Source organism: Stegastes partitus, unplaced genomic scaffold (genome assembly GCF_000690725.1).
Source record: "Stegastes partitus isolate 25-593 unplaced genomic scaffold, Stegastes_partitus-1.0.2 Scaffold68, whole genome shotgun sequence".
Lineage (NCBI taxonomy): Eukaryota > Metazoa > Chordata > Actinopteri > Pomacentridae > Stegastes > Stegastes partitus.
In genome coordinates this window covers 43557-57896 of record NW_007577799.1, presented here as the reverse complement: position 1 = coordinate 57896, position 14340 = coordinate 43557, and the positions used below count along the sequence as shown (strand labels likewise).

General features: G+C 41.0%; 1 protein-coding gene across 2 annotated transcripts; it reads right to left on the bottom strand.

Annotated features, from left to right (window-relative positions):
* Positions 1 to 276: 276 nt before the first annotated feature.
* On the bottom strand, positions 277 to 14202 carry hnf4g (hepatocyte nuclear factor 4, gamma). 2 transcript variants are annotated; one of them, XM_008276277.1, is made up of 11 exons: positions 14172 to 14202; positions 6967 to 7132; positions 6489 to 6583; positions 5631 to 5737; positions 5352 to 5501; positions 5117 to 5204; positions 4543 to 4695; positions 3513 to 3562; positions 3064 to 3250; positions 783 to 902; positions 277 to 398 (listed from the first exon to the last, which is right to left on the bottom strand). In XM_008276277.1, exons 1-11 carry the CDS (start codon positions 14200 to 14202, stop codon positions 277 to 279), a joined length of 1269 nt encoding a protein of 422 aa, XP_008274499.1. The 2 variants fall into 2 exon arrangements, with proteins under 2 accessions (XP_008274499.1, XP_008274498.1); XM_008276276.1 differs by lacking the exon at positions 14172 to 14202 and adding an exon at positions 10448 to 10577.
* Positions 14203 to 14340: the final 138 nt, after the last annotated feature.

Sequence of the window (14340 nt, the reverse complement as noted above, 5' to 3'; positions counted from 1 at the left end):
CAGAGGAAAATTGCATAGAAACTGTGCTTACCTTAGTGCTTACTTGTGGGAAAATAGAGCCCCGCAAGAGCTCCACATAGCTGCTGCTTTCATTCTGTCTAAGCTATTGTTGCAGCCACACCAGGAGTCACAGTAGAGAGAAGAAGGGTGAAGTCTAACCACAGACACTGAACAGAGATTGCTGTCATAATTTTTTATACCACGACTGGGATAATGAACAGGAGGGGGGGGGGAGCTGATCCCGTGTCAGATTCTTTGACAGAGTGCAGGAAGGAGTCAGGGGTCTGTCTGCGTGGACGGCGAGGGGCTGGTTGGAGGACAAAGAGGCTGAGGAAAGTGTTTGTAAATTTCCGGGGCAGGACCCTGCGGAGGCGACGGGATGGGAGTGTCTGGAGAGGCTGCAGAAGGAAAACAGTGGCAGAGAGGAATTTTTAGCTTCCTATGTGTTTATTTGCAAATGAACCTGCTTTTATTTGGGGAGGGAAAAAAGTAAATGACATTGTGCGGCCATTAGGTGGTGTACTATAGCCAAATGCATTTTTTATTGACAAATGAAAGCAGATGATATGACCAATGTCCATCAATTCCTGCAAATTATAGAATTACAAGTTGCATTTAATGTGGTTTTACAATCAGGATTTTTGGTTTATTAGCTCAGTTAATGGAAGTGCACCTGGAACAAACTTTTTCATTGGAACAGATAAATTGTCCGTCAACTTTGATGCATGTGCTACTTGTTGTAGTGAATGTTTGATTGCATGCATGTTGAATTGAAACCTTACCTATTTGTGGAGTGTGAGTGACGGGCATGGTGCTGATGACCAGTGTGTGTCCAGTCACTGGGTCCTGGGCCAGCTGGGTGTGGGCTGCATGGTGTAGGTGTGTGGGCTCTGATGTCAGGCCTGAACACAAAACACAGTGGCTCAGAAATAAACCGCAGCAGACGGATGCTAATGGATGGAAATTAGCCTTGCGCTGAATCCGGCATATTTACTGCAACCTTTATTTGTGATTTTTTGCAATTTTGGAGGATGATAGTTGTTTTGCATTTGTTTTCTCTGCTGTCGTGTGCTGTCCATTTCAGTGTGGAGTCTGGATGTGATTAACTGTGTTTTCTGTAGTTTTGTGTTTCTTACCTGCAATTTTCCCTCAGGAGATAAAAAAGTTAAAGTTGAAAGTTGACCTTGTGTAAACTATTGAGATTGTATGTTCATTAATATGAACTGTCCCGTCCAGAGAAAGACAGAAAGTGTTCGAGTGGTAACCAGCTGACAGAAAGATGCTTTAATAAACCAAGTAAAGTGAGGGTTTTTTTGCTGATTTCAGTTTGGGAGTTTGCATGTTCTCCCCGTGCAGCGTGGGTTCTCTCTGGGTTCTCCGGCTTCCTCCCACAAGGTCCAAAAACATGTTGAGGTTAATTGGTGATTCTAAATTGTCCGTAGGTGTGAATGTGAGTGTGCTTGGTTGTCTGTCTCTAAGTGTGGCCCTGCGATGGACTGGCCCCTGCCTTCGCCCTAAGTCAGCTGGGATAGGCTCCAGCCCCCCGTGACCCTAGTGAGGATTAAGCGGTGTATAGATAATGGATGGATGGATGGATTTCAGTTTGTGCTTTAAAGTGTACTGGCATATGTACGTGTTTTAGATCATTTAGTGGTTGTGTTAGATCAATGTGGCTTCATTTAAAATAGCACAGGAAACCCGTGTATTCCACTAACCTACCTGGTGACCTGTCACTTAGTCTAAAAGTCTTTACACCTCACATTCAAAAAATACACAAATAACTTTTTTTTTTGCACACATATATAAGGCATTCAATTTAATTTTGCTAACTTGTTGTTTGTTTAAGAGGTTGACCAGTTGTCGGTTTGGCTAATTATTGGATCTGATGTTCAACATCCATCCATCCATCATCTATACACCGCTTAATCCTCACTAGGGCCGCGGGGGGCTGTAGTCTATCCCAGCCGACTTAGGGCGAAGACAGGGGACACCCTGGACAGGTCGGACTACACTTAGAGACAGACAACCAAGCACACTCACATTCACACCTACGGACAATTTAGAATCACCAATTAACCTCAACATGTTTTTGGACTGTGTGGGAGGAAGCCGGAGAACCCGGAGAGAACCCACGCTGCACGGGGAGAACATGCAAACTCCACCCAGAAAGATCCCGGTGCCCCCACTGGGACGGGAACCGGCGTCCTTCTTGCTGCGAGGCAACAGTGTTACCAACTGTGCCACCTTGCAGCCCGCAAAAGTATATCAGTTTCGAATATCAGTTATTGGTCTATTTGATTACTAATAATCAATAATAATCACAAAAAAAAAGTTTGACCCGTAGTTTGGTTTCAAACTGCATCTCTATACTTTATAAGTTGCTCATTCACATTACTATATATATCATCTCGACTACATTTGAATAGTGGGGGGTTTTGTTTGTGTTGTTGTTGTTTTGTATGTGTATTAGTTCCACATTCTGACAAGACGTTGGAAAGTAAAACAAATGCAGCTCTTTCTGTACACTGTCTTCTAAGTCAAGTTGTCATATTCTGGAGGAGGTTTTTTTTTTTCTTTTTTTTTTTGTTTTTTTAGCATGTATGGTGAAACTGGAAGACATTTTTGGAGATGACTTTTTACTTTATTTCCATATCTCATCTTATGCTTGAGTTGTCTGTCACGGCCCTCCCGTGGAATGTATTTGATGCATTTTTACTTTAACTTCAGGCTTCCTTATTTATACACATTTAGATGTTTGCAGATGTCCCGAGCAGCATCTCACAGCCACTTCAGTCTATTTTGGCTCTTCCTAATATATACTGTATGTGAATTATGCAAAGTTGGACCACCTTTCTATAACATCCTCAACTTTTTACCCATTGTAAATATCCTAGAAAACTTTGCAGAGCATGTATACTTTTAGTTTTCTACATTGCTTTAAAATTCTACAGTTCCCCACATTCACGGCTGAGGAGCTCCACTGGAGCATTTGGTGGTGTTTGCTGAAGGTCAGCCTATTTGTCTTTCTGCAGATTTACAAGCACAGACGTCGGCCAGCCTCACCTCCCAGTAGCATCTCGTGCAGCAGGTTGTCTATCTTGGCCAGGCCGCAGAGCTTAATGAACTGGAGCTGTTCGATCATCTGCCAGGTGATGCTCTGCAGGGTGGGCAGCAGGAGTAACAGTTCTCCAAAACGACCCCTGGAGTCATACTGACGGTCATTAATGTAGTCCTCCAGACTCATCTGAACCTGCACACACACATACACAACACCTCTAGTTTTTAACAATGAAAGCAAACTACTCATTTGTCCTTGCTGACTGATATATTGATAACAAATGTGTAAAAATGTGAAGTGAAATACATAGTGAGGCTAAAAATGAGGTGAGTTTGCTTCTGGAAATCAAGAAATATAGATGTTCATTTGTAACATTGTTGTAAAGTCTAAAAAAAACATTCTAGAAATTGCTTCAACTCCACAATAAGCTATAAGGGTCAAATAGTTGACCTACCTGCAGTCGCATAGCCTTAATCTTCGAAGGGTCCCGCAAAGACTTTGCATCTGCAGATTGGAAGGCAAAGCATGGAAGAGGGGGATGCATTAAGGTAGGGAGGGATGGAGGACAGGATTGAAGGACAGGATAGGATAAAAAAAAAAAACTGAAAGATCAGGGATGGAATTGAGGATATGAGTGAAATTGATGGAACGATTATGGTCAAACTGGGGCATGAAGGCAAAATGAGGGGATTTAGTAAAGGGGGGAGAGAAAAAGGGGGGGGCCAGGTAACGTAAGATGGGGGCAGGGATTGTGGTGACACTAGACCGAGGAGGCATAAAGAAGGGATGGAGGGATTGGGGTCTAACTAAAGGAGGAAATGTAGCCAGGACACATTGGAAAAAGAGGGATCTGGGCAGAAATGTCGATAAAAAGTCCAAATTTTGATTGCTATTTTTAATGTTTTGTAATTCAAAATGTCAGGGTTTCCCATTTCCATCCTTTTTAAATCTTCATCTGCTTAGTTTCTGGGGGATTTTGTTTTTCTTCTAATATGAAACAAGACTTTAAACATGGCATTTATTTAGCTTTTAGTATGTCACAGTTAATTTGCTGTATAATATTAAAAGAAATAAGTAATTTGTGGTCCTTTACAAAATATGGCCCCAATTCTGTGCATCATGATGTGTCATAAAGTTCTGTGCCACAATTCTTGCCAGTATCAATTCCTAGAAATTCTATTGCTGACCTTTACCAAGCGATCGTAGTTCCCTCACATCTATTTAAAACTAGAACCATCCTCGCACTAGTTCTCCAAAAATCCCTATTACCCAAGCTTTTTGACTTGCCGTAACAAACAGACGGAGATTTAATTACATGTAATTGCAGGTTACAGTTTTAGAATGGACAAGCAAGGGTGCATGTAAAAATCAGGGCAACCACTCACCCCCAGTAATGGCTACAAGCATATGTGATTAAACGTATCTCACAAATGACTTGATGGCTACTGGGGTTAATGCACTAAATGTTACTTTTAATTCATTACCTGGGTCAAAGAAGACAATGGCCTTGAGGGCTGCATACTCGTTCTCATCTATTTGAATATCCTGGAAGGGCTGGACCAGCTCATCCAACACTCTGTTGGCTACCCGACATATCTCCGGTTCTGGACTGTTCCTGTGGATCACGCAGCCATTACCTGCAGAAACAGGGATTATAGTTAGTTGAGGAGAGGTGGCGGGAACTGAAAGGTATGTGGGTGTGTATGAGGTGGGGCAATGGTGTGTGCTTGTGGGGAAGGGTGAGTGGGATTGTTGTAACCTTGAGAGAAACATGCATTTAATCTTGTAGACTTTTATGTGTCTTATTTAAGGGTTTCAGCAAACAGGTGTGGGGAAGGTGTTAACACAAAAGACCTGCTTGAGTGTTTGTAGTCGACAAATCAGTGTACAGTATAATGTTGGTGCATGTCGCAGTAATGAATAATGTCGTATACAAGAGACACTTTTGAAGTCAAAAAGAAACAGAAAGACTTAGTTAATCATTCACAGTACTTCAGTGCTGAACCACCCGGTTAGACCACACATGCACAAGATGTCATTCTAGGGGTGAGTTTCTACCTAAAAGCAGGAAGTCCTTGAATTGCATTGACCTTTTGGCAACCCCGAGCAAGAGGTGTTCACCTGCATGAGCCCTGAGCAAGCTCACCTGGGGACAAACACAAACAGTTAAATAAAGAACACCAACAATGCCTCACCTTTTTGCAGTTACGTACATCAGACAAATGTCATGCTGGCACTAACCACAACCAAAACAGAAAGACAAAGCTCCAGAGCTACAGTCTGAGTTTGTTACCTGGTCATCCAGTGGCAGTTCTCCGAAAGCAGGAATATATTTGGCCCATTCCACCAATACCAATAGCTGCTGTCTCATAGAATCACATACATCCCCCACAGTGGCCGACTTCTGCTCGGATATGTCTGCTATTCCTACTGGAGTAGTGATCTGCAGGAAGAGAGGACAAAAATCTGCTCATTTCAATGGGCAACTGCGATTTAGTCACACTCATGATGTGATGAGTGATCAGTTCACAAACAAAGTGTTGAAGCAGGAAATGTACAAAAGGATTATCACCTGTTGGGACAAGGATTCTGCTTGGGCCAAAATAGTAATAGGCGGCAGGTCTTGGGAGTCAGGGATACTTCTTCGGGAGCTGATTCGATCCCTCTCGTTCTGTACGGCTATGACACGACAGTTAAAGTTACTGTGTTAGCGTATGCCTGCATAAATCAAATAAAATGGGAAAGAAACCGAAACTCCTCTACTTTCCTTACTGTAAAAATCAGCTCACTTTCAAGCAGGACTGTGAGCCGTAAACTCGTTCCTGGTTTATGCATTTTCAAGAATTCATTAAAGCTGGTATTTATCACTGTTAAGAGTTGGTGGGGAGTCTTGATTGCAAATGTTGACAGGAGACACTAAGGCAGTTCATATTTCGGAAAATAGCCATACAGGCTGGCAGCAGCAAGAGGAGTAAAACGTTAACCAGTTGCAATCCAGAACAACATGTTTGAATAACACATGATTAGGTGTCATAAAACTCTGTGCCAAGGTTATACCCCTCATAAATACACACACACACACACACACACACACACACACACACACACACACACACTGAGCAATCTGTTTTATGGCTGAGCCAATTCAACCATCTTGAAGCAGCTTCTCAGATTCTCTGACGACAGTCTGTCTTTCAGTGCTGCTGGTTTAAGCCTCTGCTTTGTGGCAAAAATGAAAATAAACTACATTGATTGCTCATTGAATGTGATGTAGCTCCTCTGTACAAAATTAACAAGATATTTGAAAAGTTGATCTTTCCTGTGCTTGTATCTTTGCATCTAAATTTTAGTGCAGTTTTAATATTGAAGCAAATATATTTTTGCTGATTAGGTGTAACAATGTAGTCTTATCCAAGGGAGGTTTCCCTACCTTCTTTTTTCATGCCAGCTCTGAAGCATTTGTTGAGTCTGCAGAAACGACACTGGTTCCTCTTATCTTTATCCACAATGCACTGTCTGCTGAACCTTTACGTGACGAACACACAATGATATAGGTAACTTTACAATGCAAGACATGATGACTCAATGTACTGTAACACAAAGTAATAATATGTACCACAGCATAATGACTGGACTGAAAAGAAAGCTATCAAGATATCTGCACTTTACAATAGGGGTGCACATAAAAGCATCTTTATGCGCACACTTATGAATGTACATTATGTCCTGTAGTTACCAAACAAACACATAACATTCCTTGCACATGGTAAATGTCAACTATAGTATACGTACAGTACCTGTCTTCAGTGAGCATTCTACATAAAGGTGTATATGTCTACTGTTGCTTGTTTGTTTGCTGTGTTTATGTATGAATGTGTGCTCACACAGTATATCCTTGATTTGTATACCTGCAGGTATAGACGTGGCTCTTGCGTATAGAGCGCCTGAAGAAGCCTTTGCAGCCATCACAGCTGGAGGCTCCATAGTGTTTCCCTGTAGCTTTGTCTCCACAGATCGCACAGTTACTGCTGACCCCATCTGGACCAGGCAGGCTCGGTTCTGTCGGCATGCTGTCTGAAAAACACAAAAGCACGTGAAGGTAAGCACACATATAAGTGCACAGAGACGTGCATCTTTATGTTATGCACCTAAATACCCAAGAAACGGTATGCATATGTAGTTCAGTACACAAAATAGTTAGGCCTTAGCTTATGTATGAATTTATGTGATCCATTGCGCTATGGCATCTAACTGAAGACACTATGTAGAATTTCTATGCAATAACAGCATCTCTGAAATTATTGGGTCTTAATTCCTCTGACTGTCCATGTCAGATCTATGGCATGTCACATAATGCATTGCTGCCTGCTGTAATGTCTTTTCCCATAGCACCTCTGGGACAATAGCAAAGTCAGAAACAGGGTCTACGTGATGTAATTTTCGTCATCGCCCAAAGTCAGTGAGAGCCCACCACAAGGGCAGTAGTGTGCATGATCAGCAGTAGTGTGGATGCATGGGATACATAATCTACTGTGCATGAATGGAATAGAGTTCTCTCAACAGACGTCAAGTGAACTAGAAAGTAGTATAAGGCTAGTTTTAAACCTTGAGGACGAGCGCACAGATAGGTATTAAATTTTGGCTGATCACGTCTCTGGAAGGGGTCCATGCAGACTCTAGTGTTCTAGAGTAGATGCTGACATTTATGTCACGACCGAGAAGATCCTGGTTTACATCTTGCAGATGTAGGAAGTACAAGCATGAGCCTTGATTATACTCTTGTGTGGACACTGACAGCTGTGAAGACCCACAAATACACAGTTGTTGTTAGTATACTACTTCCCTACCCTGCAAAAGTTCATTTTAAAGACTCTGTTTCATACATGATACTGGATCGGGGATGTAAACAGCTGCTACAGATCTGCAAACATCTCGTCCATGAAGTCACAGCAGAACATTACATATCTAAGAATGCCAACAGTACTTCTGAGTATGTACAGTATTGCTGTTGTTGTTGTATGGATTGTCTGTGCGGACACGAATTTTAGGTTTCACGCAAAGTCAAGGAGACGTGTAGAAGATAAAATTATGTTTGCAAGCAGGGAGAGTGTAACACAAGTAGACAAAGTAGAATGCTGGTGTGATATCTTACACATATTACAGGTGTGTATGGATAGAATACGGTGGTTTGACTGACTGTGCATGTATGCAGTTTCCAACCATGCAACACCCATGCACCCATGGACGTCCACCAGTGTTCATGTGCGACCCTAAGCGAAGGCTTAAGGCCCCTCTACAGACATCTGTGTGCAGCCCAAAATTTTTGTCTGCCCTGATTACACCGCAAGGCTAGTAGTGTGCGTATATGAAGAGAAGAGAAGAGAAGAGAAGAGAAGAGAAGAATGGAGTTCTGTAAGCGAAAATAGTATTATAGCCCTTTTTCCCCCCCTTAAATATTGTAGGTTGGTTTAACCACATCATTAAACTACTCCCTATTTAATTTCAGTGCTTTCAATAAACAAATAATCTGCACAAAAAAAAACAAAAAAACTCAGGAGTACCAAAAATGACAAAAGGCGTGGAGCAATTGCAGGAGAAAAAAACAGGCAGATGTTGCCAAGTGCGCATATTACACAGATGTGTTTGCTGCAGGACCTTCTTCAACACCTGTGGCCGAGGGTGGTGGTGGTGGTGGTGGCAGTCACATTGACAAAGGTGAGCAGAGGGAGTGTAGAACTTCCAGTAAGCAGAGCCTAATAACAGGCGAGCTGCCAGGCACAATAATATGTCATAGAGATAATGGTGATTTGCACAACACCATCTTGCTCTGGAGTTTAAGTATCCATTCAAATCTTGATAAAACTGAGCAAAAAAAGTGATAGCAGTGAATAAATTAGCTACTGTTTGCAAAGTTTTGTTGATCACATTACAGTAAAAGTCAGTAAACAGCAGCGCTCTTTTGGGAAATGGAAAAAAACAACCTGTGGCTGTACAGGTTACGTAATGTTACTCTGATTTGGAAAACAGCAATCACCTCATTAATCATTTATCATCTACTTGTCGCAGTAAAACATACATTTTTGCAACGTCACCTTTTGAAGGTATTTTTACGAGGCTACCATTTGCATAAGGCTCCTCAATTCTCTGTCATTACATGGCTGTAATGTTTTGGGTTTTTTTGCGTTTAGGGAGGTTGGTTTACATGTTAAGAGGACAGTGTTATGTGGTGCATGATCAATTGTGTTTTTGTTATGGCAGTTTTTTTTTTTGGTCCCAGCCCATAGTGAAGTTGCACAGGTTTGCTGGGGCTTTAATAACTGCAAAGATATTTGCGTGTGTTTCATTTGTTAGTATATGCATTTGCAAATCAGGGAAAAGAATCGCATGACAGTTCAATTACCAGGCATATTAGGCATTATCGTCAATGTCTTTAGTTTTACTCTCCTCTAATCATTGTCATCATCACGACAATCACTATCATTACCACCTGCAGCAGCACTGTCCCCATAATTTACACTGTAATCGTTGCCATTTCTGCATATTTATTGTTCTGTTGAAGCCTACGAAAAACAAAACGTAGTATCATAATGGAAAAAGCTCAAGATGTTCCAGCACAGATACATCCACACCCTTAGTCCCACACCAGGCAGCCAGTGTGAGAACAATTAATGTTTGACTAACTTGGGTATCACTAAGATGCGTGCGTGCTTACTCCTCAATAAATACCTTTATGACACATACCTGCAGTTCCCTTTTTAGCATTCTGATTTCATCCCTCTTTCCTTCATAACCACAGATTTCCTCCTGCACACTACCTCCGTATCCAAGCAGCAGGCAAATGAAATATCTACCCCACACTTGTTGCAAACTGGATGCATTTACTTTTAGCTAATATTAAAATTACATGAAGTTCCACATCACTCAATTTAGGCACATGGACTATGCAAAAAAAAAAAAAAACCCACAAGGTTTTCCCCGTTCCTTAAACAGCAACTCATTTGCCTTCAGCTGCTCTCACGTCACATTATCAAAAAATATCCAGCCTTACAAACCACTACCCTTCCTCATCCTGTTCTGAGGCCGATGACCCATGCCAAATCCTCCTTCTCATAAGATACATCACGTTAATGAAGAAGCTGTAGATTTGTAAATACACAATGCCACACTCTTCTCTTTTCTTTGTGCACACCAGCTTCTTTGTTGTGGTAAATGTGTGAGTGAGCTGTATTGGTGCTTGACAAGAAGTGTGTGTGTTTAAGTCTGTTTTATCTGCACAGTGTCCTAATGTGTGTGTGCTGAAAAACACATAAGTTGTTTGTGTCTGTATGTTTGTTTTTGTGGATTCCTCTCTATCTCTGTATGTAGGTGTCAGAATCGAAACACACTTACCTCCTCCTCCATAGAGCACCTCTGCATTCTCAAAGCCCAGTGTGCTGTATGAGGGATCCAGGCCTTCACAGTAGTTGGCTACTTCCATATCTAACAGAGATTTACTCTGAGCAGCAGAAGGATATTTCATTCCTGTTGCAACCTGGTTAACCTTCTACCTCTTCTCTTCTCTTCTCTTCTCTTCTCTTCTCTTCTCTTCTCTTCTCTTCTCTTCTCTTCTCTTCTCTTCTCTTTTTGTTTTTTTTCTATCCTCCTGTCCCTGTTCATCTAATTCTTACAGACATGACAAGGGAGATCCCTTGGCATAAAAGATCTATAATCCCATCCGATTGGGTCTTGAACAAGGAGAGGGGAGGAGCTGGGGCTAAGACTTCTCACCTTATTACACCTCACTTATCTACCCTCACACTTATCACAGCGATGAATAGATAGTGGTGAAGGAGATATTTCTCTTCTCTGTCTCTTTTATGTACTTCTTTTTCCCCACATGAGACAGATTTCATCACATTTCGAACGGACAGCTCGTACACACTGCAAAATGTGTACCTGCATGCACAATGGGCTGTTTGTTTGTATAGACACATGCCATTCATGATTGTGTATGTGACTTGCCCATGTGTGTGTCTGTGTGTCCTTCCCAGGTTTCCTAATCTAATCAATAGCAGAGTAAAAGCACCACCACCCCAGCAGATATAATCTATAAAAGACACAAAGTGAAGTAGAAAACACTGATAACTTCCATTAACTCTTCCACAAACACACTCCTCGGGTTTATATTCAACTCCTCTGTTTTTAGGTCTACACACTTCTACATAAACTGACCATAAACATCTCAGATAACATCCTCAGTGATCACACTCAAGTTGATGCTGTGCTCTCATTATCTTTTTGGTTATTTAATCAAATATTTAATTCACCCAGAGCATCATTTTTAAACTTAAAATAATTTTAGAATCAGAATTTTTTGCAATTTTTGCAACTTTATGCCAGTAAATATCAACATTTGCATTGCTCTTCAGTGAAAGTCTTCACCTGGGCTGATACTCTTACACCATCTATTTTTTTCTCCTTCCTTTTAAAACTCTGTCACACTTCTTTAAACCTCTATTACTATAAAAATAGACCAAGTTTCACAAGAAGTGTATGGTCTGTGGAAGAGAAGCAGGGGAGTGAAAACCAAAAATGAAAGTTAAAACCCTGAGCGCCCCGTCTTCCTCTTCAGGGGCAGGCACGTTATAAACAAGCTCTAAATTACCACCATGGTGTAAACCAGTTAAAATGTTCCTTCCTACCTTTTTTTTTTCTTTTTTTACACCAGGGGTTTCATTGCACTAAATCTTATTGTGTGGTTAATCAGTTTGGGCTATTGTGTTAGAGAGGGCTGTAAATGATAAGACGCCATATTATGGGAGACTCGATGCCCTACATCAGTAATGAGCGGGCCGATCAGAAAAGCACACACTATACGAGCAACCGTGGGGATAATATATTGTCACTTTAGGCACAGTACATCAGAATGCACATTACCGCAGATTACTGACTGGGCTCCAAGAGAAAAAGCCATTAGTATTTGGTCACAGGGTAATAACAGATATAATATTGGAGGCTGGAATAAAGAGGTTAAGAGGCAAGAGTGAGGGGTGGGAAGAGAGAGAGAAGTGATAGAGAGATTACATTTTAACCAGGCAGTAAGGTTAGGCCTCCTGACTCATCAAGTTTTGTGGAGAGTGGGGAAGAATTTACTCTTTACAATCACGTTCCCAATCACCGCTGAAGCTGTAACTACAGCGGCATTAAAGTGGATTTAGGAAGCATAAAGTATGCTTTTAAGTACGAAGACATACGGCGGAAAGCGTGGATGTGCACGGCGGTTTTTGTGAGAGGCTATAAGAGGTGATCAAGTCGGTTTAATACACCAGAAGAATTCAAGACTCACTGGGCTTTTAAGCTTGTAGACATACACAATAATAGAAAGAAAGAAAAAAAAATCAATATTCACTGAAAGGTAAACATCTTTAGTCTATAGCTATTGCTAAACAAGAAAAAAAAAAAAAGCTATAAAAAAAAATCTCTTCTTAGCCTCACCTTCTCTCTGAAGTGCAAGAACAACAAGCATAGTGATTCAAGTCTATTGCTGTAAGAGTCCATTTGATCTTTTTCTTTACACATCTGGGATACGTGAGAAACCATAAGCACCTCCTGATTTGGATGGATGACGATGTATTATTCAGAAACTGTGAATCTGATCAGCTGTACATGTTATTTTAGATCGTCAGTTTAAGAGTATTGTGGGGACATTTACGATTATTTTAGAGTGAAAATAGCAACAAGCTGGAAATGCTAACAAGGTCGTGGGCATGCTCAGGTTGTTGATTTTGTTTATCTCACAACAAATATGTAGAAAACATGTTCAGAAAACGTAATGTCAAAGCTGATTCACCTATTTTACAGGTGAATATAGAAGTTTTGTTTAAAGAGAGCATGATTTACACAGTTAGAACAACAAAAGGGTACTATGACTTCTTCCAGGACATAACCGAGAAACCTTGCATCTGCCTAGCAACCAAAAGCTCTCCGCGACCATAAAACCCAGCGCTAAGAGGCTATCTCTGTGTGAACTGGCCATAATACTGTCGCCTCTATTTAGACTGGAGGTTTTAATAGTCACAGATGATGATTAGCCACCTAACTCACTTTAGTAAAACCCTACTTCCTGATACTCAGGCAACAGTTAAAAAAAAAAAAAAGTACTCAGTTCAGTAGATCTGCATGCATTCACCTCTAAAACTCTACATCATTTACTGTGAATTTGCTTTTATTTGTTGCCTCATTTTTCCATTCTGAAACCGCTGCTGTCATGTTTTTTGCGGAAGGAAAGAGAAATGTGAATTTAAAAAAATATAGTTTCAATAGTCAACTGCACTTCCTTAAATTTTAGAGGTATAAGCAGGCTCAGGAAAATGCACAACAAATGCCATGTGTTGTTAGACTGCACAGTTACCACAATTACTTTCACAATTTAAGGAAGTTCAATACAACATCATATACATACTGAAAAGAACTGTCAACTCTCTGAACATCTTAACAAAACTTCACCATTGCAATCTTCACAAAATGACTTCAGCTCTGTGGTTTGTGCCTTATTGTGTGTACATGTATATTTAATGTTCTAACCATGCCAGAAGTGACGTAAACATGATAAAAACTGACTTTTTTTTTCGCAGGTAAAAAGAAAAAGTCCTTGAGTTTACTGACTGGGTTTATGTTCAGTTCCAAAATCGTGGTGTGTATCAGAGAAGTAAAACACATTGTGAATGAATTACCATCTTCCTCTTAAGCAGACTGTTGCTTTTGTTACAGATTGTGTCCTTGTGCGGGTGAAATGGGTTATCACATGATCTTTACAGCGCAGCATGCGTGACAAAGTGAGTCTTTCTTATCTGTTTTCGCAAAATGCCGTTCGCGGACAGAGAGGTGAGCTCTGGCTGCGAGACGTACTGTATAGCGGCGGTGTTTGTGTCAACGAGGAGTTCCACCATTGCCACAAAAATACAAAACCACGTGATTTAGGAGAACATGTTGGCGAACTTCCTTGAAAAACTGCTAAAGGTGGCTTCACTTCCTCGATAAAAGTAGCGACACATCTCAATATGCTCACTCTTTTTTTAATCCCGATATGTATACTCTGCATTTTAGTGATCTTATAAGGTAAAGCTCGACTTACCTGTGCTTCTGTTTCTGCCTGGGATGTGCATTTATCCAGGTGTACCGTTGTTCCCCGACAGCGAGCAGCCCTCAGTATGCCGTTAGTCTAACTGACACCAAGCTTGGGAAAATGGTTAAGGTGTCCGACAACATTAAAAGGTAAGGCTGGAGAGCTGAGCGGCCTATAA